This window comes from Hirundo rustica, chromosome 1, assembly GCF_015227805.2.
Source record: "Hirundo rustica isolate bHirRus1 chromosome 1, bHirRus1.pri.v3, whole genome shotgun sequence".
Taxonomy (NCBI): Eukaryota; Metazoa; Chordata; class Aves; order Passeriformes; family Hirundinidae; genus Hirundo; species Hirundo rustica.
In genome coordinates this window covers 148,907,838-148,932,915 of record NC_053450.1, presented here as the reverse complement: position 1 = coordinate 148,932,915, position 25,078 = coordinate 148,907,838, and the positions used below count along the sequence as shown (strand labels likewise).

Sequence of the window (25,078 nt, the reverse complement as noted above, 5' to 3'; positions counted from 1 at the left end):
CTCAATGTTAAAACCAATAATTAATGTTCCTCCTTGGGCAGCTAATGACCCAGATTTGAAAATGGAATTTTCTATTCTTTTTTCTTCTATTCTCTGCCCAGAAGCAGCTTTTTCTTGAAAAGGGAGAGGAACCATAGGGCTTTAGTCATGTCTTTAAATGCATGAGTCCTCATATTTTTGTGTGCAGGAGTGGAAGAGTGATGCTGTTGATGGCAGTGCTGTGAAGGGCTCTGCAGCAGGCAAGGAGCAGGGCAGGTTCTGTGCTCCCTCCTGTCCCCTTTGCTCTCTCCCTGCTTCCCAAAGAGATGCTCATCGTCACCACAGACCATTTACCTCCCCGTGGAAATTGCCCATAGAATCAAAGATAACACATTAAATGTCTTCCTGCCTTCTGTGTGATTTCAGTTTGTTTTCTTTATGTCAAAATACAGGATTTTTTCCTCCAGTGAATTAGATCTGAGTGTACATTGAGATACAGCTCTGAATCTTCTGATCTCACATGGAACTGGAAAATTAATCTTTCACTGAACAGGGAGACAATTTTTGACCAAGGTTCCTAGCATACATCTGAATATTTTCATTTCTTTCACATCCACTTCACTGCTTTTAAAGTGTTGCTCTCTAATGTTTTCTGATGGGCTCATCTTTCTTGTTTCAGCTTCTTTGAGTCTTCTAAAAGTGCCCTGAGCCTAGGACCAACTTTAAAAATTTCAATGCCAGTGTTAACTTCTTTGTAGTATTCACATTCTCAGGTGCTGCAGCAGAAAAAGAATTTTTACATGCTAAGAGTAAATTTTAATAGAAAGAACATATGCTGTGGTTCTGTAGTTGTTCATTTCTGCCTCTGAAGGGAATTATTTAAAAATGAATCAATAAAATATACTAAGCATTCAGCATATTTTCATGGCTTGGTTCTCACATAATTGCTACAAAGCTTTACCCTTTGCATTGTAAACTTCACAAAAAAGAGGCTTTTAAAATATTTCCAGTCAGTGTCTGTACAGCTCAAGAAATGTTTCTTTGAAAGAAGGCTTTATCTAATGTTTCATTAAAAGCTGTATTAAGCACTGATTTCTCATGCTGTCCTTCAGCCCTCAGACTTGCAGCTCCAAAGACAATGAAGGTGAGAGTCAGTCGAGTGAATGTGGATGTGAACCCTGTAAACTCCCATCCCCACCAGCTCTCCTGGGCTCCCTCCATAAACAGTACAATTCAGGGTGTAATTCTAAGGCTAAAATAAACATCAAAGGGCCCCTGAGAGGAATCATACCCCACACAAGCTTTTGGCACCATTGTCTGGGAAAAGGGAGCTGCTGCATGAGTTTGTAGGTGCAAAAAGGGTAAATGCTGTTGTAAAGAATGGCTGGAGAGGTCAGTGGCAGGGACATCCCTCAAGGTAGACAGCTGCAGAGAGAAACACTCCAACCTGCAAAGTGCAAGAGCCTGGGGAAGTATTTTGGGAAAGGATGTCTGTAAATCAGATAACTCTAGTCTTCTGTCTGAACTGGATTTTGGGCTACTGAGCCAGTGTAATGAACTGGACAGACTTTGGGTCTGGACCAAATATTTCTAGAGAATCATGGCTGTGTGTTTCTGTGGGTGTGTTTGGATGGATCAGAAAGTGTTCTATGTTTCTTGGATTTGGGATAATTGCTGTCTCCTTCTAAAATTTTTATTTGGCCTCAGGCTACTTTTGTACTTGTAATACACAATAAAGTTTGTTCATCTTTTACTTCTTTTCCTTAGATATATTGTTTGGTGTGTTAGAATCACAACTATGTACTAGATAATTTCACTCATTTCCAAGTTTCTGAAAAGAGGGTGGGAGGGGAAACCTGGGAGTTTATATCTGTGATGTGAATATTGATAAAAGTTTAGAAAGATCAACTTAAGAATGAGCTCTTTTTTTTTATTGATAGCCCTCATTCACAATTCTTTGCAGCTTCATTGCAGCTGCTTTCTAATAACTTGAGCATCAACAAGTGTACAAAGGCTGGTGCAAAAATTCTACAGAGTGCTTTGCAGCTCCCATTTTATTTACCAGTTAAAAATGGAGCAGTTGTCCTTTAAGCCAGTGACTGCAAGGGCTTGGTGGTGCCAGTGAAGAGCTGTGAGGGACAGGTGGCTCGGGAGCAAAAGGAGGCTTTTGTAATTGCTTGGCAGGGCAGAGCTGTATTAGAGTGCAGCAGCAGTTGGCAGATTGGATTAATGCTCTCCGAGGGGTGAGAGCTGGCACACGAGCTGTATGTTAATACCTGTGGCCTGAGTTGCTTCTGGAGCTGCTTTTGTAACAAAAAGAGCATCCACTCCACTGCCGTCACAAAGTCATAAATCCTCAAGCCGGCCTCAGAATTCCCTTTTGGCTTTGTCAGCAGTATAAGGCTCTCCAAAGTATAATTTGAAAACTAATCTTTTAATAAGGAATTATTATCATGAAGCAGCTGAGATAGATAATCAGTTTGTGGAAGGTGAATTAGCAGCATTCTCTCACAACACGGCAGTCCATCCATTAATGTGGTGGATGTTGCCATCACACTTTATTTACGGTTCTTTTGCAAACTTGAGATGGGATTATTTGCAAAGGAGTAACTCCTCGGCTTTGATGTTTCAGAGACCTTTGGTTTGGTGCTTGGAAAATCAGTTTCTAATCCCAGCACAGCCTCTGTATGTTTGTGGGAGAGATTTACATACTAACTGTGTGTGCGGCCTGTGGCGCATGACCCCAGCACAATCAGCTTCAGCTAGCATTATAAATGCTTCCAAAATTCAACTCCCCATGGTAGGAATGTGCTGGCCCTCCCTGATGTCACCTTGATGTGACTTTGTTCTCCCAGGAAACCTCTCTGGTGTGGGTGGCAGGGCATTCACAGCTCTGCATGCCTAGAGAGCTGTCCTGGTTGTCCTTTAAACAACAAGGACAATGATTTAATTTTCAGTCTGTCTTAGTCTGGAAAAGACAGGTGTCTGTCAGGGAAAGCTGGAGCTTCTCTTGGAATGGAGAATGTAAACCCCCTCCCTCCAAATTATTATAACTTTGCAATTAAGGGGATTTTCAGGCAAAGATATGGGAATAGGAATAACAGTTCTCCACTAGGAATCTTAAAAATACAAATGTAGTAGTACAAAAAAAAAAAAAAAAAACACCAAGCAAACAAACAAATCCTAGAAACAGTGACAGAGTCAGAATACGACCTTACACCCTTGTTTTCAGGGTGTTGGGAGCAGTCCAGTCAAGACCTCCTGGAGTGACAGATGTGGTTCTGTTGGAATAAAGATGATCCTGTAGAAGGGTCCAGTGGTGGCGAGATGGGTCCAGTTTTCCCCTGACAATCCAGTGCAAACATGTTGCCCTGGTGTTCCGAATCTCAGGTTTTATCCAGGTAGGAATGTTTGGCTCCTCCCACTGGGTGGAGCATCTCCCAATGGGATGTTGGACTTGTATCAGCCATGCAGTGAGCCTCGATGGCCCATGAACAGCAGATATCCCCTGCAGGGAAGATGGGTCCTGGAAGAGATAAAGAACACTGCCCCACCAGTTTTAACAGCTGGCCCATGAACAGAAGGCACCTGTCCCTTCCCCCCAAAGTTATGAGGAATGGGGTTTACAAGAGATAAAGAAAAACAGCTCCCCAACTGGTTTCAACAAACGGCAAATAGAATATACTTTTGGTCACAAATTTCAAACCAAGACACAGTCTTAAGAGATTAAATGGCTAAAAGATTTGCAAACTAGAGATGTGTCATGGTTATCCACTGCCCTTGTATTACTTTCTTCTTCCGAATCAAATGCTAAAGTTTATTCCCGGCTCTGGAAACACGCAATTGCTAATTTCCTATGACACTGGGTATGAGTGAGCAGCTCCTGAACCTCACTGGTGTGACTGAGATGAGGCATGGACCTGTCCTGCTGGCTCTCTCTGAGGCACTGACAGGTCAGTGTTGGCTGTGTCACCCCACCCAGGCACAGTTACACTGCTGGGTTGGGATCCTTCCCTCTTTGCAAGAAAAAGTTTTACTTCCCTTAACAACTCTAATACATGCATTCCCCAAGTGTATATCTTCTTCCTTTTGCCCAAGTGTTAAATGAATTCCTCTGCAATACAGAGAAAAATTATAGCACAGGCAACCAATTTCCAAATTCTCTGTATGTTGATTGATCCAGAGGCCCCTTCTTCTCATCTTTCTTGCTCAAACCCATTTCCCCCATCTGCCCTCCCCGGAGCGGCCCAGAGTGTTCTGGAGTGTCCCAGCAGTGCCAGGGTGTCCTTTCTTCGGCTGTGAGCACATCACACGTGTGGCTGATCAGCTGGATACGGCACAGCGGGTGAGAGCATCCCAAATCAGGTGTTTGATGACAGCTGTGGGTTGTTGGCTGCCGGCTGAACCAATGCTCAGGAAATGCTCGTTGATAGTATTTCATTATGGGTTTTCTAATTCATTAGAAGCACGGAGAGAAATGGGCAGACTTCCTTAGAAGGCTGTACAATCGGCTTGACACACAGCATGGGACTGTACTGGAGGTGCATTACTGGAGAAGAGATAAAGTGTAAAGGGATAATTCAATACAGGGACAAAAGAGAATATGCTGTCTCAGAAGAGAGCAAAATAGGTCAGTATCACAATGAATCTGCAAGGTGAGAATGTTGAAGACACCTCAGATTATATGGCTTTATTGATTTGTTTTGTTCTTGCAAGCAATCAAGATTCAGTGAGTGCACAGTACTAAATACCAGTACGGATTTCGGTAGTTTTTTCTTTTTTTATTGCAGCGACACAAAAGGAAAAGATAGCATGATGTTTCTGAGAAAATCTAATTCCAAGCTGGTTACTATGGAGTGCCTATTAGCAATAAAATAAAATCCTTTGCAAAAATAGTTAGGCTGAGGAGAACACTGCTGACCATTCTGTCTCCACTGAGGGAAAAATTAAAAAGACCATTAGCCAGCCATGCCTCAGCTAGAGGTAACCCCTTGTGCTCTAAATCACAAATAGAGGGGAGAATGAAAGTACAGAAAGGGAACAAAGCATAGCATGGAAGTTGGTGGTCAGGTATGGGAATGGATTTTTCATCCCTTTGGAGGGTCAGTTCAACATGTAATGGCAAAGGAAGAATTTCTTCTCAACAGAACAGAAGGGTTCAATGAAACCAATGGTATCATAAACAATTTTGATCAAGGCAAATGATGTTGACGCATCAAGTGAAAATTCAGTTTTTAATGTTGACTTTCATAAAAGATACAGAATATTCTGCAAACAGGTACATCAACCTGCTTTAATCCTCCACAGAATACCATAAGAGATTACAGCAGTGAGGTATTTTTATTCAAATAATTATCTTTTTCTCTCCTGGAAGATTTGTATGAATAACACGGTTGCCCTGCAAAGTGAACATCAGATTTATTTATTGGGGATTGACCAATAGGAGAATCCATGTGACAGGGTGTTATCCTTTACACACATGGTACATCCATGCAGGAGAAGGAAACACAATCTCTTGCTAATGTTTGCTTGGTATTTTCCTCCTGAACTTGTTTTCCTCTCTCTTTCACACCATTGGGAGAAAACAAAGTACAAAATACATGAGCTATTTGCCAATGCACAGCAGCAGCCTTCCTGCATTCTACTTTATTCTCTTTTCCCTGTTAATCTGTCAGCTTCAGAGCCTGGTTAAATATCACAGATACTAAAGGCCAAATGGCAAATCATCTTTTACCTGCATATTTCGCATCACAGTGTTAGTTACTCTTTAAGGGCGCCAGGACCATTTTGAAAGGTGGAATATGTAAATATGTCAAATGTTTGGGATTATTCAATTGGTTTGACATTCACATGTGCATTTGGGGATTTGTCTGCTCATAACATAAGTAGGAAAATGGGCTGTATAATCTATTTCCAGCAAATGTCTTTTTAGAGACTCTTTGTGGGAAACCCTTTTAATGGATCTGGCAGCTCCTGTTTCACCAGCCACTTGTGATATATTTTTAGTGTCTAACTACACAGTGTAAAAGCAGATACATTCTCAACAAAGCCAGGGTCTGTTCAGAAACCTGAGGGGATCTATTATTTGTTGATATACTATATCATTACAGAATAAAAAAATTAGTCATTTTACCCAGATAAATCCTGAGTGCTTTATGTTTAATCACATTAAAATATATTCTTACTATTTTCAGGCTTTAGCAAACTGTTGTACACTTTTCTTTCTGGTGACTGTTTGGTTTGTTCATTTTTATTTGGTAGCACTGGGATGGCTTTTTGGATTAAATGTGTTATTCCTGAAAAAGAAAGACACTAAATGCTGGAAATTTTGTATTTAGCCTTGCAACTGCAAACAGCTTGCACTTCTGCTCTGCCCTGTACTGGTCCCTTGCGAGCTCTAAATATTATGGGATTTTTTGTGAGTTTTCTGGGTAATTCTTTAATGTAAATAACACTACTGTATGAAGGGCCAGGTGGCTCTATGGAGCCATTTAGAAAATGGATGCAAAGCATGTTTTATTCCTGTATTTATCAAGTAAGTAACGATCATGAGCTCATGGCAGCCAGTCCACCTGGGTTTAATCCCAAATCCATGAGCTGTTTTATACGCTGTGTGGTAAGACCCTAAATCAGCTGTTTTGGTAGAAAAGCCTGCAGGAAGATGAGTGGATTGGGCTGATTTGGGGAGCCTTCTTCCAAGGGCCTTTCTCCCCACTTTCTTTGTTTGTAAACCTCCTTGAAATCAGGTGCCTCTTCTTTGTATTGATTCAGCACCTTGTCATGCAAACATTAAAGAAAGCGTTCCATAAACGTTGATTATTGCTGGTGCTGGCCTGGCATCAGCCCACAAGGTGAGACAGAAACTGACAGACAGAGGAGATGGAAGTGTAAACTAAACTCTTTCCTTTTTTCTGATGCTTTTGTGATTAGCCCTCAGCAGGTAGTGCAGTCTTTCATACCAGCCATAAGGCACTGAAAACCCATTTCACAAATTTCTTGGATATGTGTCATATTTCTCCAGTTACTCTGGGGCAAAACCAAGAGCTATGGATTCTAATTTAAAGTATATGAATAATGAATAAATGAGTCCAAATCCACTCTGTGCTTAAATACCACATAGTTTCTATTTCAGTAAGCCGTGCTGGACAAGGACCTGTATCCTCACAGCACCTGAACAAGTGCTTCCAAGGAGACATTACCATTCACACCATACTTTGCTCTGTAGTGACAGAGCACAGAAATTGCTTCCTCCATTTTGTTTCTGTACCTTGTTGGAACCACAATTTCTCTGTTCCTTTGGAATTTGGCAGTGTGGGAGCCGCCAAGCCCTTTGCTGCTCCAGGTGCTGCAGTGTTTCCATTTCTGCTGTCATCTGACCAGGTCCAGGTTTCTTCTGTTGGTTGCATAAAACGAGGTCAGTGTCTTCACAACAAGGTGTTGTCACATACGATTAGCTCTGCATTCTTCTGAATTTTAGAGAGATAATTGCCTTTCCAAGACTTCAGTGGAACAGATAGATACATCCTCAGTTCCTTTCAGTGTAAACATGCACATGTTGCAGAGTATAATTTAGATTGAAAGTAAACAAGATCTGTGCTGTGACCTGGGGTGAGAAGCCCAGTGGGAGAGTGCTTCTGGCCCAATGGTTTTGTCATAATGACTTTTACAGCACTTGTTGTGGCTTTTACAGCTGGTGTGGGAGCTTCTGTGACCTGACTGTGGTGATACCCAGAACCCTTCAGAGGACTCTCAAACCTGTTCTGATTTATGCTGGTGGGATGGCTTGACACACAGAATCTACAGAGCAAAACAATTGCCAAAACCTCTGCTACCCCCAAATATGCCTCTCTGTTGAGAGGAGGTGGAGGGCTTCTGGAATCCAGCTAAAAAATCAGGGCTGAGAGCATCAAATCAGCCAATGGCTTTTACCACACTCTTTGACAGAAAAGGGGAGCACGGAGTTTATACAGCTATTTTTGTTGGCCAAGCCTCAGGAACAGGTTTAATGACGTGAATACTAATTTTCAGTACTCTCCATTCTCTGAGACTTAGTTTGGATTTTGGAAGAGTGCTCATCTCTTCCCTACATTTTCCCTGCTGTGGATTTTTCCTACTGCTAAGTGAATAGCCAAATTCATCTTGACCCTAGTAAACATTTAGTAGGGATATTAAGAAAACACTCATCCTCTCAAAAAGTTCAGCTAACTTCATTTGGTTTGCGTATCTAAGAGGAAAGCCACCATTTAATTTCTCAGAAAGACATAAAGTGATTTTTCTCTTGGATTCTTGTCTGTTTAGTACCATTGCTGTCAGAGTATTTTCCAAATAGGTTTAAAATAGTTGGGCTGAGAGAGATATTTGAGCTGCATGTGTTTGTGTCCTTAAGAACTGTAATATTAATAGTATTAATTCGGACTGATCCTGAAATCTTTGCTCATAAAAGTAGTTATTTTTTACGTAAGCAAACCTACACATTGTAAGGATTTATCTGTGAAATTTTTGCTCCTGTGAGTGCACTCTGCCAACTGAAAGCCTTTGAAGTCTGCACACTATAGCACAGCTGATGTGAAATATTTTATAATCCAGCCAGAGACTCAAGATGATGACAGATGACATTCAGAAATTAAAAAACCCTTTGAGTTTCCTGCAACTTTTGTTTTCCTCAGTCCTAAGCTCTCTCAGCAAAGAAAATGTTTTGCATCAGTCTTCATTAATGCTTCTAAGACAGCTCTGAACTCTTCAACAGGGCTGTAGGACTCTGTACCACAAGCAAGGACATCAGCAGGTGTCCTGTTCAAAACTTCCCTGGCTGTTTCTTTTCCCTCCAGCCTGCCACATCTTTCAATTTTCCCTGAAGACATCTGTTCATACTCATTTTTGGGGGCAACACAGCATGGCTCGTAACCTTGAACAACCGTCACAGCCTCAGATCAGAATTTATATGTCTACATCATTTTATCCAACCTACTGCCAGGATGTTGGAAGACAAAAGTGTCTCAGTATTTAATGACAATGTATTACCAGGTTTTTCAGATCTGTAGGCAGATTCAGTCTTACGGTGCTTTTTCTTTAAGGAATTGTATCAGTTTTAGGACTTCATCAAAGCTGCAATAAACTGCGTGCATCAGCCAGGTCTCAGGTATCAACATCAGAAGATTCAAGAGCTCTTTGGTATGATTGGGTGAGGATGAGAAAATGGTAATTTATTTGACATCATCTAACACAGGTGGATCTAAAAAGGACACTTGTACTAAAATAAATGCTATTCACTTGTAATCCAAGACCTTCCCTGATAGCAACACACCAGAGAATCGCCTTGCGTGAAGAGTCCTTATGGATCTGAATGCCTGAAGGGAGATAGGATCTGGGGGTGTGACCTCATGATGTCCTTGGAGTGAATTACACAGGGGAGAAGGAAATCATATCAATCCAGCATCAGTCTCTGCATTTCATATGTAGAAACCCAGTGCTTTCACCCCTGTGCCTGTTTCAGGGAGCTCATGCAGCAGTGTAAGGATTCAGTGTTTGGTTTCAGATTGTACCAGAGAAGTTTGATTTGATATTTACAGGATGATGTCCCTTGTGTTTATTCATGTGCCTCGTGTTTATCTGCATCTTCCCTGAGACCCCAGAAGCTGCAGGGCTGTTCTAGACACCACCGTGCAGGTTTGCCCTCCAGAGGCAGGGAGTGAATCATGCTTACTTGTGATACTAATGATGTGCTTAGCATGGCCCCATCCAGGACATCTCATGCTTGTGCAAAAACAGAGTAGCCTAGGAAAAAATAATTTTGATCAAACTTGCTTGGTGAAGCAAGTATTCAAGAAATTTCTCCTTTCTCCTCTGGGATGCTTTCTGAGAGCTGCTGGACAGCAAAAATGGTTTAAAGGTTTCAGCAGAAGCCAAATGAAATGATTGCTAGGAGATTTATTTACTTAGTTGCATATAGTAACAGGACAGAATTTCAAAAAGTGACGCCCCGTATAAATTTGTATAAAATGATTCATATTTAGACCTTTCACACTGGTGCCCTGGCTCCTGATCCCTGTAAGGGACTGCTGTCACCAGTGGAAAATCACCACCTCTTAAATCACTGGCATTGACTATGGTGTTATTATTTACTGCTTAGAAAATAAGTAATAAACTGTCCCCTGTGAGATGAGCTGCGGTACAAGCTGGCCAGCTCCTCCCCAGGGCCCACAGAGCACAGCTTGATATGAAGATGCAACTTAGCAGGTCGTAGAAACGTGAGGTCAACTTTATGCCTTGACTCAATACAGTTTTATTTCCTGACTGACAGGGGCCTGATATCCCCCAGCACCGCTCCCTGCTTTATTTATGTGGAAATAAAGGGGGAAAAAAAAAAAAAAAAGCAACCAAAAAAAAGCCAACCAAAAAAAACAGTGCATTGTGTCGAGTTATAATGATGGAGAATGTCTCCAGCTGACCAAGGTGTCCTCATTAATGGCTGTTCTATATTTAGCCTTTGCAGAGCCCATGTGCCCCCAGTTTAATCAAAGACCTGGGAGCCATGGCAACGACACCGAGCATCTGGGTGTGTGCAATCTGCCAAACACCGGAATAAAGTGCAGGATGAAAAACATACAACAGCTTTAAGTGGATTAATGCATTGTTCTTTTCTACTACAGATTTGGAAGTGTTCAGAAGAGCTTCTCAGCCACAAATGCTAGGCTAATTTTTGCAATAAAAACAAGCCCTATTAACACAGGTGACAGTTACTAATCTCTTTTTTTTGTTGTTGTTGTCTTTTTCTTATATTTTGTTTTGCAGGTGTATCAGCATTCATACACAGCATATTATGTCCTCAGCAAAATACCTCATGGGTAAGCAATTTTTCAATGTCTTCATTTAAAAACTTAGCCATTAAGAATCCTGCAAAACAATGCGTATTGTGACAAATGTTTTCCCGTGACAGCCCTTTGCAATGGCCTGGCTTTCAGCTGCAGCATCCACTGAGCTCTGTGCTGTGCAAAAAGATGACGAAGTCTGGAAACAGAAGTACTCAGCTTCCCCAGAGAGTCAGGCTACATGAATTTCATATTCCAGATTTCAGGGGTTTTGTCCAGAATATAGTTGTGCTGGTGTCTGGCTGAGAGCCATAGTTGGCCACTCACCAGAGCACTGGAGAGGAGAAGGCTCTGAGGAGATTTTATTGCAGCCTCTCAGTGACTGAAGGGGGCCTGAAGTGAGCTGGAGAGGGACTTTCTACAAGGGCATTGTGTTAGGACAAAGCTTCCAGCTGAAAAAGGGCAGATCTAGACTGTATATTGGGAATAAATTCTTTCCTCTGAGTGTTATGCAGCCTGGCACAGGATGCCCAGAGGAGTTGTGGCTGCCCCACCCCTGGGAGTGTTCAAAATAAGGTTGGGTGGAGCTTTGAGCAACCTGATCTGGTGGAAGGTGTCTCTGCCCAGGGCAGGGGGGTTGGAACTGGGTGATTTTAAGGTCTCTTCCAACCCAAACCATTCGATCATTCTATGATGCTTTGATTCTTTAGCTTTGATTTGTTGCAGTTTTTTTAAAAATCCTTTGTCTTCGTGCTGCACGTGGTTTCAACACCATGATCCAACCACTCATGTCACCTGCCTTGTTTCTTTAGAGTTTAGGGTTAGGGTTCTCTCAGTGTCTACCTTCTTTTCCCTTGAAAGATATGTTCTTTTCCTACATGCAGCCCAAGCAGTGACCAAGCAGTGGTCAGGAGTGGGATGCCACCATACCAGAGTCACATTTAGGGACATGCTGGGACAGAGCATTTCAAGGTGACACTTCCATAGCACCAGTGGAAATGCATAACTTACACGGCAAAATTCCTCAATTCATTGTTACTAAATATGAAGCTAAAAGCCAGGAATCTGCCGCCAGATTGTGTGTTTTAAGTATCCTAAAGGTGATAATTGTGCAGAAATGATAAAAAGCGACAATGCAGCTGTGCTCTGCCATTTCTGTACATGAATCATTTAAACACTTGCCAGGATTCTTCTAGTTGCCATTACGATACATTATGGCTCAACAGACAGTAGGTGCTTTGGATCTTTGGCAAAACAGGCAAGATTTAAAAAGCTCTCCTGATTTGTATGCAGGGTGATTATAGGATCACCAGGTGACTCAGGGTGGAAACGCTCTTCTGAAGTCCATCCTCCTGCTCAAACCTGGTTACTCAGAGGTTTATCCAGCCGGATTTTGAAAATCTGCAGCAATGGGGACTGCACAGCCTCACTGGGCAACCTGTCCCCCTGCCTGACCATCCTTACTGGCAGGAAGTTCCTCCTTATATCCAGTGTGAACGTCCCCTTTCAGTTTCTATCTGCTTTCTCTCACCAATATCACCGTATTAAACGGGTTGGGACTCGGGAAAACACTGGAACATGTCCTAAAGACCTGTTGATTTCTGCCTCCAGGGCTCACCCCTGGAGAGGGCAGGGTCCTGGCCATGCCCATGTGCTCAAGGTTTCCTACTGCTTTCTGATGTCTTAAGGGCAAAAGGCAGAAATCAGACATTGCAACACCTGCATTTTTTAGTCCCCTAACCTCTTTCCAATCCATTTTTTTTGGTGCAGTAACCAGTGTAACAATGGAGAAGTACAGATATTAAGATGTCTCTCAGCATTTTTTCTGCATAAAAATCCCAGCTGCATTCAGGTGCTCCTCAAGGCTTTGTCTCAGCACACACATCCACACACAAACCAAAAAGTTAACAGGAGAAAAACAAGCAAACCAACCCACAAAAAACCTGCAACTCAACAAAACCCTCAAACAACAGTAACAAAGCTAAAATTACTTATTTGTCTCCTGCTTAGTGACAGAAAAACAAAACAAAAAATTGGGTACTAGAGACATACATGATTTAAAATCTTTGACTCCTGGAGCTTGTGCAGCCTGCTTCCCTCCAGCTTGTGTCTTGTGATCCACTCACCACAAAAAACATCATGAGCTTGATGTTAAATTTTTCCCATGTATGGCTGGAACATGGAAATCAGATTTCTCACCATCAGCCCTGTTAAAGCTGTAGTGTCCATGTGACACACTCCAGACTTCTTCACTCTCTTCCCTTGCCTGCTGCAATCTGCTCTTTGGTTTTTTGCTTTCCTTTTGTTGGGGGGTGGTAGGTCTTTTGATGTGCGTGTGATTTGTTTGTTAGTTTTGGTTTTGGTTTGTTTCAGATTGTTTTGTTTGGTTATGTTTTGTTATGTGTTGGTTGGTTGGGCTGGGTTTTTATCTGGGAATTTACTCAGTATGCTTAGTTTTTGAAAACTCCATCTTTCTGGCAGTGTATCTGAGGAGTAGCTTGTGGGCTGAAAGCATTCAGCAACAGGATGAAGACACAGCATGAGCACATAAGCTTTGTGTCTGCGGCAAACCTGGCTAAGAGCAAAAAAAGGCTTGACTGACAGCAAAGCTCTATTCCAGACAAAACAAAGGTGGAAAAAATAGAAGTATCATGCGTAACATTATCAGAAACGCTAAAAAAATAACAATACAGTGTCCAAGCAGTTTTCTGGTACTGCATGATCTTTCTTTGTCCCTGAATACCAGCTCCTTGTTCCCTCCAGCTTCAACTCTCCTGTGCACCCAGCTGTGGCTCCCCTTGCTCTCTGTGTTTGGTTGGGCAGTGGTGCAGGAAACTGAAGGGTTGGATGTGCCAGAGGAGAAGTTTCCAGCATAAAGGGGAAATCTGGAAAGTGAGAGCACACCAGAAGGCACTTGGGTGTGCCAGGCATTGGTGTCCCCACAGCACGGTGTGGTGGTGGATCAGGAGACCACGAGCTGAGCAAGGGCTGGAAGGATCATCTCGTGTTGGTAAAGGTGTGGTTTGCAGAGCTTAGGTTTTTACACCATACTGTGGAGTGGCAATTTCACTGATCTTCCAGGTGATCATGGTGCATGTGAGTGGTGGAAAGGGCAGCACACTGCCATTTCCATGGAACGTGGGCATTCATCCTTCCTGTGGGTCTCTGTGTGTATTTTCGGGTGGTGCATGAACAGAGAGGACAGGTCTAGGAGGTGAATAGAGAATGTGATGTAACAGGTGGTGAAATACATCAGCTGAAAGTAGAACCTCTGTTGGATGAAGGGATAAAAACCTCTTCATCACCTGTTTAACACAGGGATATTGCTCTGATGGATATCTGTGGATGAGGGTTGTTGAGGGCAGGACACAGCACACTGACGCAGCACGAGGTTCTGTTCATTTTGACATTCAGGGTTCTTGGGTGATGATTGAATTTGCCATCCACAAGAAGCCATCCTTGTCCTCCACCTGCCACTAGCAGTAGTGACAAAATTCTGCAATGAGAAACAAGCCCTTTGCCATTTTTACAAACTGTTTTCAGTTCTCCCTCTCCTGCAAGCAGGCTCAGCTTTACACCCTGCTGGTGTGTGCCCGTGGCCCTCAGCATCTCTCCAGCTCAGTGACTGCTGGGGAACAAACTCACTCCTTTCCACAGTGTCCCTCCTGCTCAGCAGCCAGCCATTCCTGGAAACAGGCTGTGACAGTGTCACTTTCCCTGTGCTCCCCCTCTCTGTCCTGCTCCCCATCCTCAGCTGTGATCTGCCTCGTCAGGAAGGCCAGACAATTTAGGATTTGCACCCGCTCATGCCCTTGCTACTCCCCTGCTGAGCCTAACTAATAAGGAAGCCAATTAACCTAATCTCGGGCATCACTTTTTACATAACATGTCATTAATCTGCCAGCATAAATTGTTTTTTTAAAGGGGATTTTCTAATTGTTTTTGCCACGTTCTGCAGACTCTCCAGATTGAGGCTGTGCCTGAAGTCAAAAGGAGCATATAACTGATGTTTTCCGCATTTCATTTCGAGCTCTCAATAAGTTTGACAAACCAATTTGGGAAAGTTCTCAGCACATATGTTCCCAAATGGTATTTTATACAGGACTGCAACGTTTTTCCATGAAAGCTGTTGTCAAGGTAAAACACTGGGTCTGTACAGGACAACCGATAGATGCCACTAACGAAGACTGAAAGGATCCGATTTAAAAATTAAAGTAAGCCCGAGGTAGAAGAAAGAGATCACACAGATTTAGTACCTCCCTTCTGTTATTTCAGCTTTCTCCCAGCCTCTTGGTAAATTCGGGGTCGGAACCCCCGCTCCTTTGACTCATTTGCCTTCTGCTTTCAATGGCCCGTGGTTTATGGCTCGCACCGGGGGAGCCGGCTGAGACCCGCTGTTTTCCAGGCGGGGATGTGCAGGGGGTTCTGTTCCCCTCCGCTTTCCCTCGTGTCACCGATTCTCCGGCTGCTGCTCACCCCAAAAACGCGGTGCTGGCGCCGGCTGCCATCTAGTGGAACCGGCCCCGTGTTCCCTGGGACGAGCATCTCCATCCTGTCCCAGCGCTGCCGCTTTTCGGATATATCTGCTGGTAGATGCTTGCAGCTGTCTCCGTTATAAATATTTTTTCAAGGCTCTTCTCGTCCCCCCGCAGTCGCACCGGCAGCATTGCAGTTGCCAAATACCTGTTAATTTATAGGTACCGAGACAGCATCTGCAAGCACAGATGTGGAACAGGGAGCTCTCCTGCAAGGTGCTGGGAAATGTGGAACACCAGTACCATACACAGTTATTTCCCAATATTGTTTTTCCTAATTTTGGAAAGTAAAAATTTAGCCGTGCGAGCAACAACCTACTTAGAAAAACTAGGCATTGAAAATTGTTTTATTCTTTTGTGGGTTCAATATGAATTATCTTAGTCACATCCTTCACTGAAATAAGGGGAAAAAACTTTTTATGGACAGGCTGGGACTGAGCAGAGTGTTTCCCTAACCCAGTTGCAGGATTTCCCTCACCAGTGTTAAGGTGTTTCACACCAGTGCATACTGCTGGTGTGATCTACCACTGCAGGTCTTAAACAAGGGTGAATTTTGGATAGGATATCCAAGGGGTTACTTCTGTATTGAATTTTTTGCTGTGGCCAGCAGAAATGTTACACTTTTTTACCATTGTGTTGCATTCCCCCAGATAAAGCCCAGCATAAAATGTGTTTTTTCAGACGTCTCAGCACCCACCCAGTTCTGCATGAACCATTTCCCTCTGGACACAGACAAGTGTCACGGATTAGTGCTGACCCCCTTGTAGGAGCTCTTAGCACATCCAGCTGGGACATGTCAGTGACGGCTTCCAAATATTCTTGTGAGGATCAGGGAGAAAATCAGCAGTTTTCTGGTTTTTCATAAGAGAAGAAGGGAATTGTGCACAGTTCCTCCTGAGCAGAATCTGTATTTCTCACTGGATTTATGTGCTGCAGTGAGAGGAACTTGGTAAGCACAGGGTAACAGGAGTGATCTTGGAGCTGAGCTCAGTTCCTCCTGCCTTCACTGCCTGGGATTTTACAGGTCGGTAAAATCCTGCACGAGTGCCCCACGCTGAGCCCCAGTAACTTCAAGAGAAGTCCCAGGAGCAGAGTGAGTGCACGAAACGTGCTGGAAACCCACAGAAGTGATAACAGGGAGAGCAACTGAGCCGGTGCTTCACTGTGAGTAACTTTTCAAAGTGCCATCTATAGATCTCTCTGCAGAGCTCTCAGTATTCTTCCTACTTCCTTTTATTTTTTCACAAGCCACTGGCAGGAAAGAAATGGACTTTAAAGTCAATTAGAGAAAACATAATCAGTTTTGTATGTTTCCTATTGTACATTTCAAAAGATGAGAAGTTTACCCTTGCACGTTCCCATTTCCATGGGAGTACACGGAAATTATGATTCATTATTTAAAATCATAGATAAAAGAACTTCAGGGAACTGAATCTACCTCAGAAACCTGCCCATTCAATCAAGTCTGCTTGATTTTATTTTGATCTGGCCTGTTATCTCCATAGCCCTAAAAAATCCTGTGCCTCAGTGTCCCCATCTACAAAGCAAGAAAAAAAATTGTACTTACCCAATGGAGGCAAAATGTGATAATTGTTGTACAGACTGTTGCACAATTTCACTCTGACATTTATAAACTTGTACTGGTGCCCACATTTTATTTTAAGAGGCAAAAGTACAGTATTTAATAAAACTCATTTTCAGCTAATTAAATTTTACTTAGAGCAGATGAATATTTTCCCCCAAGAATGATCTGTACAGGTTGAAATAAAATCTTTATGAAAAGGTATGTAAAACCAAATGAAAATGTGAGATTTGTTAAATAAGTAAAAAATTCTGCAATTCATGAAGAACCTGCTATTTCTACTCCTTCTCTCTCCTTCCTCTCTAACAATTATCATAGATTCTATAGATTTTATCACATATCAGGATAGTTTATATAGTTAATTAAGGCACTTCTGCATAGTGTGGTGGCTTTTATGCCAGACTATAAATAAGAGCATCCTCATGATGTCTGATGCTTTTTCAGTTGCATTTTGACAACAGAAACCTGGCCCTTGGAATGGTTACATTTGGTAGCTTGATCATGGAGCTTGACCTTACATCCTCTAATGTGGACAGGAATTTTTCATCTGAGTTTGCCGGCATTTGGCTCAAGCCCTGATGGAGCTGTTTGGCTTCTTGCTTTTTGCAACCTTCTGAATTAAACACTCTGCAAATCCCTGGAATAGTGGGTACATCACATACCAGCTTATTGCATATGAATACATTTTAGGCCTCTTTGAAAAGAAAGAGCCAGCATTTCATTAAGCAAAGCCACTATTTGAGCATCACTCACTTCCAAGCTGCGGCAGGTTGAAAGCAGCTCAGCCTGGAAGGCAGGTCTGGAAGGACTCTTGGCTGTGCTGGTGGGAGGAAATCCACTTCAGCAGTTCACCACCAAATCATTTCCCCAGGGGATTTGCCACTCGCTCACCCATGTTGATCATTGCACAGCATTTTTTTTTTTTATTAATGTGAAAAGTTCCTTTCTTGTGCAGGCAAAGCAAATCCTGCCACATGCTTCTTTCTTTCAGAATCAGTTGTGATGTGGGTGGTCACCTTAGAAACCATGTATAGCGATAATAATAAGGAATGGTCCCCTGAGGGGAGGATTTGATATTAAGAATTAGAGTAATGACTTAAAAAAAAGAAAAAAGCACTTGGGTAATTAATAGTTAGACACAAATGTTAGCACTTTAGCAGAGAAAAGCCCAGCAACCAAAGTCCTCATGTTACAGAGAAGGTCAATCGCTTATGGCTCGTCAAAAAGGGAGAAAGAAGAAAGGTTTAAAACAAACTCTCCCATTCTGTTTTTCTGAGACAGCACGCCCTGAAATGGAGGCAGGGTTCCTATTAAAGCCTAAATCATGAATAAAATGTGTTTCACTGGTGAAAAACATGTCTGCTCTTGGAAGTGGTTTTGTGCCTCAGGGTGAATGATGCCCCTCTGGACCCCAGGCTGCTGTCAGCCTCCAAACCACAGTCACTGCTGGAGGGCTCAGGCACTTCCTGACTGCCACCACCAAAAATCAGCTCCTTGGCAAGGGTATTCCTCCTTTTTCATACTCAGTACGGTTGGGTTAATACACAGTTGTGACAGAAAAGGGAAAAAAATGTAGATGAAAAAGAATTTACAAAATGATGGTGCAGAGCACTGACTAACCACAGCCCGTGCAGTCTCTGCTTCCATGCATCACCTTCCCAGGAGTAAAGTGGCAGGTGGATTTTCATAGTGGGAATCAGGAACTTTTGTTTGCATTTTGCCCTAATGTTCAAGGTCTTGGATGGAGTTTCCACTAGGATACGAACAATTCCTTGTTCCTCCAGAGAGCTAGTTTGGCTCCACTGCTGTGGGACTGTGGAGACACTCTGCAGGGTGAGCCTTGATTATTCCTTGCTGTGGTTAGGTGATAAACTTTCAGCCTATTAAACTCTCAGTGCACTGAGAGCATGTTTGATTACACTGCACAAAGAATGTACATCCTACAAAAGCAAACTTTTTTTGTTTGTGGACATGTGAAAAAAAGTCAATTTTGAGGACCCCAGACCTGCAAGATTATGGGCATTTCCTCACTGTTGTGGGGTTTAATAAGTCCTGGGCTCAGGACTCAGGTCGCATAGTGAGGGTTATATTGGGACCTGTGCCAGCCACTGAGGACTGTACAATGCCCCACCTCTGAGAAATATGTAGCAATCCATGGCACAGCTCTTGTGCACCCCAGCCCTGTCCTGGGACTCTCTGTCATCCTTGCTGCTTGGTGCTGTAGTCACTAACCAAATGTAGTAGTCTAAAAATGGCTTGTTATCCCAAAACGGGAATCCTGAACCCCTGTGGAACTCAAAACATATGGAGAAGAGGGGTATGGGGATGTTTTGGAAAGCAAAGGAGGACCTCTGGGTGGAAAATGGATGCTAAAGTCAGAATTTTCCTTGGCACAGTGACCACTGAGAGTCTCCCTATGGCAAAGGTGATAAAATACCAGAGTGATAGCCCAGACTGTGTCACTTCTGCCCTGATGCCTCTTCACCCCTTACCCTAACATTTACTGAAGGCTCCACTAGGAATTCGAGGAGATAAGACTGGAATAGAATTTGTTTTCCTATGTCACATATGAGGAGATAAGAGGAATGAAAGGATCTTCCACATGCAGAGCCCTAAGGGCAGATGTTCTACCCCCTTTCAAGTGCAAGCATTCCCTCTTGTGTGGGTACATCAGGTTTATACATCTCTGTTATGGGTAGAAGTGCAGAGCTAGAGCGGAGGTTTTGTCCTTTGAATAAGGAGAGTGTTTTGCCACCCACTTTCAAACCATACCCAAAACCAGGCCAGTTGTGGTGGTGATGTTTAAAAGTGATCTGTTGATAGAAAATGGAAATAATGGCACAAATAAGTGTATGCCTTGTTAATTTTAACTGATGGTGACACAGTCTCTGGGGGGAGAGGCTGTTCAGAAAGGTGTTTCAATACTCCTGAGAACCTACACACAAACCTCCAGGACCTCCGTATCCTGCTGACATGAGAAGAAATAAGATTTGCTGAAAGATTTAGCTTTCAAAAAGACAACAGAGAATACTGAGTCATTCAGGTTTGGTTTGACACCAAGTAACACAGGCTGTTAGATTATTTTAGAGCACAAGCCCAAGAATCAATCTCTTGCCCAATTAGAAGTGTGACCTCATGGCCAGTGGAGTCTCATTGTAACGAGGCACTTCTGCTGTCTCTGGTGGTAGGAGATCACTTCTGCACCTCATTTTATGTACTAATAATCCCATATTGCTCTCTGCAGGCATCACATCACAGTGCCATATTTTTATTAGCGCTTGAAAGTCAGACAAGGTCAGCTGGGTGGAAAATGCTCAGGTTTCATCACAAACATCCTTTCCTGTAGATTGGCAGAGTTGCTCAGAAGAACCACACTCAACCCAGGCTCACCTAGAAGATCTTCCCAGTTCATTCTGAAACATCTCAGTGCTTACCAACTTTTTGCTCTTCAATCTGCATTTTTTCCCCCCTTATTTTGAATAGCTGATCTATGGCTAGCTGCAATTCTGACTACCCTTCTTTACAGCATTCAGATATTTAGATTTTCATTTTTTCATGTCTCTGTTGTAGATAAATACTAACGTAGCCCTGGTAAATTCAGTGCATTACCTTACCCCTTGCACAGCACTGAGGTCAGAGCTGGCTGAGAAAAATCTACAGAGAAAAAGAAAATTAGATGAGTAAGAGAAAATTGCTTTTAAGTGGTTGCGTTTATCACCTGATTGCTAACGCCTCTCGTTGTCTCTTTAGGAGACAAAATATGACTCCAGGAACAAAAGTTCCATTTTAAAATACAGTAAAAATTCACTCTGTCTTCTGTGATTTAGAGGGGTCACATGAGAAACATGATAATGTCATCATTTTAAACATTACCAGTATCCAAGGTCCATTTCCACTGTTTGCTTACTCGGGGGAGTGCAGAGGTTTTGATCAATGTTTCGCAGTCCTGCAGCCGGCGTCACTGCAACCCAGGGCTGTGCACCAGTCTCTGGGGCACTTCTGAATCATTTGTTTTAGACTAGAAAGGCAGGTCTGTGCCATCATTTTAAACCATTTACCAATGGAAGTTGGTGGCTCCTTTTCTGACAAATGATTGATTTTTGTGTCATTGCCCATGATTGTCCATGGCAGGGGGGTTGGAACAAAATGATTTTTAAATCATCCCCTCCAACCCAAACCATTCTATGATTCCATGATTTTAAGGTGGTATTAGTAAAGTGCAAGGTTTTGCAGGCTCAGCACCAAATATTTCATCGATCGGGGCTTACAGACACAGGCAGACTATAATAAAAAAAGACCTCTGAGCTCATATTGTTGCCCTGAATCCAAAAGAATTGCCAAATTAGAGACAAATGTTTCAGATTCCCTTGCTTTTTATCTTTTATACATGGAATCCATGTAATTCCATGAAATCCATGGAATTCGATCATCTTGGAAAAAATGGTTGTTGAGTGCCAATGTTTTTAGGAGCAGCTGAATGAATTGTTGTGCATCTGCCATTGAAATTAATAAGTTCAAAGGGCTTTCATCACCTCCTTCGACTTTTGTCCATTGAAAACTACTTTGAGGAAAATATGTGTGTGTGTGAGCGAGAATTAAATATTTAATAGTGGATGAGCCTAGATGAATGGATGAGCATTTCCCACCTAATTAAGCACTTTTATTACAATTCCAGGAGGGTTTTTTTAGTTGCATCTTCTAACAGTTTGATTTCTTGATTATCTGTTCTGGCAAGCCTTTATTCCCATTTGTATAATATTTTATTTTATCTCACTGTGAGTCTCAGTAGGGCTCTGTATCTCCTGGGGAGAAGTTTTCTTAATGGCACCTGTCTTCTCTTCTCCTTGGCGAATTTTGAAGTAATTTAATTGTGTCATTAAAAACAACTCATTAAAATTGTGTGTTTGCTACTCAAGGAAATGCTTTCCTGCCTCTTAGAAATCTTTCTCTCTTCCTCCATGTCCTTATCTATGGTTCTTTGTACATTTATTATTAACCTATATGTTTTACAAGTTTTTATTTGGTTTTTCACATTTTCTCCAGTTTGCTTTTTCTACATCCATCAACAACTCTTAAATACTAAGAAGTTTCCAGTTCTTTATTGCCCTTCTGAATTTATTCTTTATTTTATTCTGTATTTTCTTTCTCTCTTTCTAAGGAAGAAGATATCTGTCTTAGCTGCTGTCCTATTTTATGTTATTAGAAGGAACTGTGAAGACATTGAGTTCTGGTGCTGAGACAGATAATTTAGATGGATAGATAGTTTTTACACTTAACCATAAAAAATGCCTAAAGTACTGTGAGCTGATGTCCTTAGGACTGTTGTCTTCTAAAGTATTCGGTTCTGGCTTGATGCAGGTAACAGGGGGGATTTCTGCCTTCCCCACATGTTTTTGTAGCTGTCTTTATTTCTTCAGCTTTTATAAACTACTGACATTTACCATACTAATTACATAGTAAATGTTTTCCAAAATTATGACATAGTGAAGTAAGGAGGTTCAAATTTTTCCCCAGTAAAGCATATATACATAGTTTATATTATTTCTTTAGAAGATGAACAGATCAGAGCAGCCTGTGGTGAAAGCTGTTGCATTTTTGTTCACAGTGGCAGCACAGTCAAAGAATTTCCATACCAATCCTGTTGTTCTAGATCTGAAATTAAAATTTAGTTATGAAAATAGAGCTTAGAACAAAAGCTTATACTATACCCCAGAATTTGACTGCTTTTATCAGTTTCAGAATTTTCAGTCTGGCATTGTAAAATATTCTTCTTGAAGTAAAGGGAGCCACTCCCTCCACCACAGTGGAAAATTTCTGGGTATTTTTATGTTGCTTTTGAAGAACTTTATATAGAAGAGTTAATTATGTTTATGCTCAGAAGGAGAAGCAGTGCCATGAAGTCTCTGAGGGAAATTTGCCTTCTTTAGGAGAAAATGTCAGAAGAGGGAACACACAGATATAAAAAATTCAGCAAAAACCAGGACAAACTCTTTCAAACAAGTTACTCATTGATAACAGTAATTTTTAAAGTCAAATGAAGGTAAGACATGATCTATTAGTTTGTTTTATTCTGCATCTTGTTCTGAGCTCCATTGCAAGCAAAGATGACTTGGCAGTCAGCACTCTGCTTGCACTCAGGAGCTTTCCTTGTTTTAAAATTTTGAGGGGAGACTTTTTGGCAAAAAAAGCGCTTCACTTAAATGAGAAAATTTCTCAATTTATTACTTCAGAAATGTTTTTTGAGCATGGTGCTGAAGTCACGCCTGTGTCTGGAGCAGTTTAACAGCCTCTGGTGCAGACAATGTCATTTTAATGTGGAAGAGTTTATGTAGCACCTGCTCCATCTTCTGTCTGATCTAAAATGTATTAGTCCCTTCTTTCTCATCTATGAGAGCAATCATTTTAAAAGATGGAAGGAATGATGGCAACAGTTTAATAAGGCCTTGCCATTTCTTTGGCTGGAAATTAAGATTAAGGTTCTTTTTTGTGAGGAAATAATGATAATATTGTGAGGATGCAGTGAGCCTGTTTCTTCATCCAAACCAGGAGCCAGAGATGTACAGACTGCCTTCGGAATTGCCCATTTCCAAGCCAGCATCCTGCACAAATGAGCTCACAAGGGACAGGCTCAAATCTGAACAAGCCCTAATTATGAGGGTCTGTGAGGAGTACTGGCTCTTTGGAGAGGCTGAGATGACCCATAATATTGATCAATTCAGGGAAAAAAGTACAGAGGCATTTTAAACAGACTGTTTTGGAGAACAAGGAAGAGTGTAGCTATGGAGGACTCTAGCTTAACAGGAATAACATACTTCCCAAAAGAAGCTGACTGGCATGAGACCCCATTTGTGCAACTGTCAAATGGAAGAGTGCTCCTGGGACACAGGTGTGCATTTGGCCTGACTCACCTACAGGAATTTAACACAGGAGAGTTAAAAGCCCAGAATAGCATGAGATAATTGGAAATGTGTTTGATCAATGCTCTCCAAAAGGGTTTTTCAGTTTGAGGATCACTAAGAGCGTTCTCAAAGAGAGCGTCATGGAGTTGTGGCCATCCTGCCCAGAGCAGCTGTGTAGACAGCTCTCCCTCCTCCTTCTCTCTCCAGCTGATGTAATAGCCCAGAGAAGTTAACTTATAGTTAGTTAGGACACAATTTGCCCAGAGAATACCCTATCCCTGGAAGTGCTCAAGGCCAGGCTGGATGGGGCTTGAGGGAACACCTAGGACAGTGGGAAGCATCCCTGCCCATGGCAAGGGGCTGGAATGAGAAGATCTGTAAGGAGCTTTCCAACCCAAAGCTATCACTCTTTGATAATGGGTTTGTAAATGGGTTGCCTGGGGATCCCAGAGCAGGAGTCCATGCATATTCCACCATGGTGGACCATGCACCAAATGTAGCCCAAATACGTGTGCGGGACTTTGATCTTGCACAGTGAGGTTCACAAGTGAGTCAACTCCATTTTCATGCCACCTTTGGGCTTCCTGACAGCTCAGGCTCCCCTGGCCACTGCTGGTGCAGCCCAGCTCCAGGTAACTCTTGCAGTTTCTCTGGAGCTTGAGAGATCAGGCTTGGCAAGGAGAAGTCTTCTCAACCCCGCCCTGCACATGGTACTGAAGTTTTCTGCAGGTGGGTGAGTGAGTGTGGCTACTTCAGGGGAGAAGATTCTCCTCAAGGGATGAGAAACAAGACAAAATATACTAATTAGAATATGTCCATCTCTCAGGAACGTTTGTGGAGGAAAACTAGGATCTTAGTCTGCTTTCACAGCCTGTGGTAGAAGGGAATAGCTCACAGCGTGAGGATGGATGTACACACGATTTTGCTACAAAATAAGTTTCCCAACCATATGAAACAACTTAAGAAAGAACTCAGGAAATGCAGTTCTGGTTTTCCTTGGCTATACCCACAAATGAGAAGACGACTTTGCTTTTCTTTTTTTTGTCTTCAACACAGCTCTTTGCTTTTCCTTCTGCCTTATCAGCTACCAAAGCTGGTTTATGCAGAATTTCTCATTGTGTTAGAGTTTTCTAAACTGCATTTCTAAGAGATGATGCAGTGAGCAGAACTGATGGGACTTGTCTGTGCTCTGGTCTGAATTATTTTCTGTTATTGGCATGTCTGTCCCTTAGCTCCAGCTGTGTTATCTGAAGCATTACAACGTTAAATTCTTAC

At 42.3% G+C, this 25,078-nt stretch overlaps 1 protein-coding gene across 7 annotated transcripts in view; it reads left to right on the top strand.

Moving 5' to 3' along the window:
- Positions 1-25,078, top strand: part of DPP6 (dipeptidyl peptidase like 6) — a 541,800-nt gene that overhangs the window by 416,976 nt on the left and 99,746 nt on the right. For all 7 annotated transcript variants that reach the window (XM_040056360.2, XM_040056368.2, XM_040056348.2 and 4 more), the window contains exon 6: positions 10,771-10,823. In XM_040056360.2, coding sequence (XP_039912294.1) covers positions 10,771-10,823 — 53 coding nt within the window. The remainder of the gene's footprint in view (positions 1-10,770; positions 10,824-25,078) is intronic.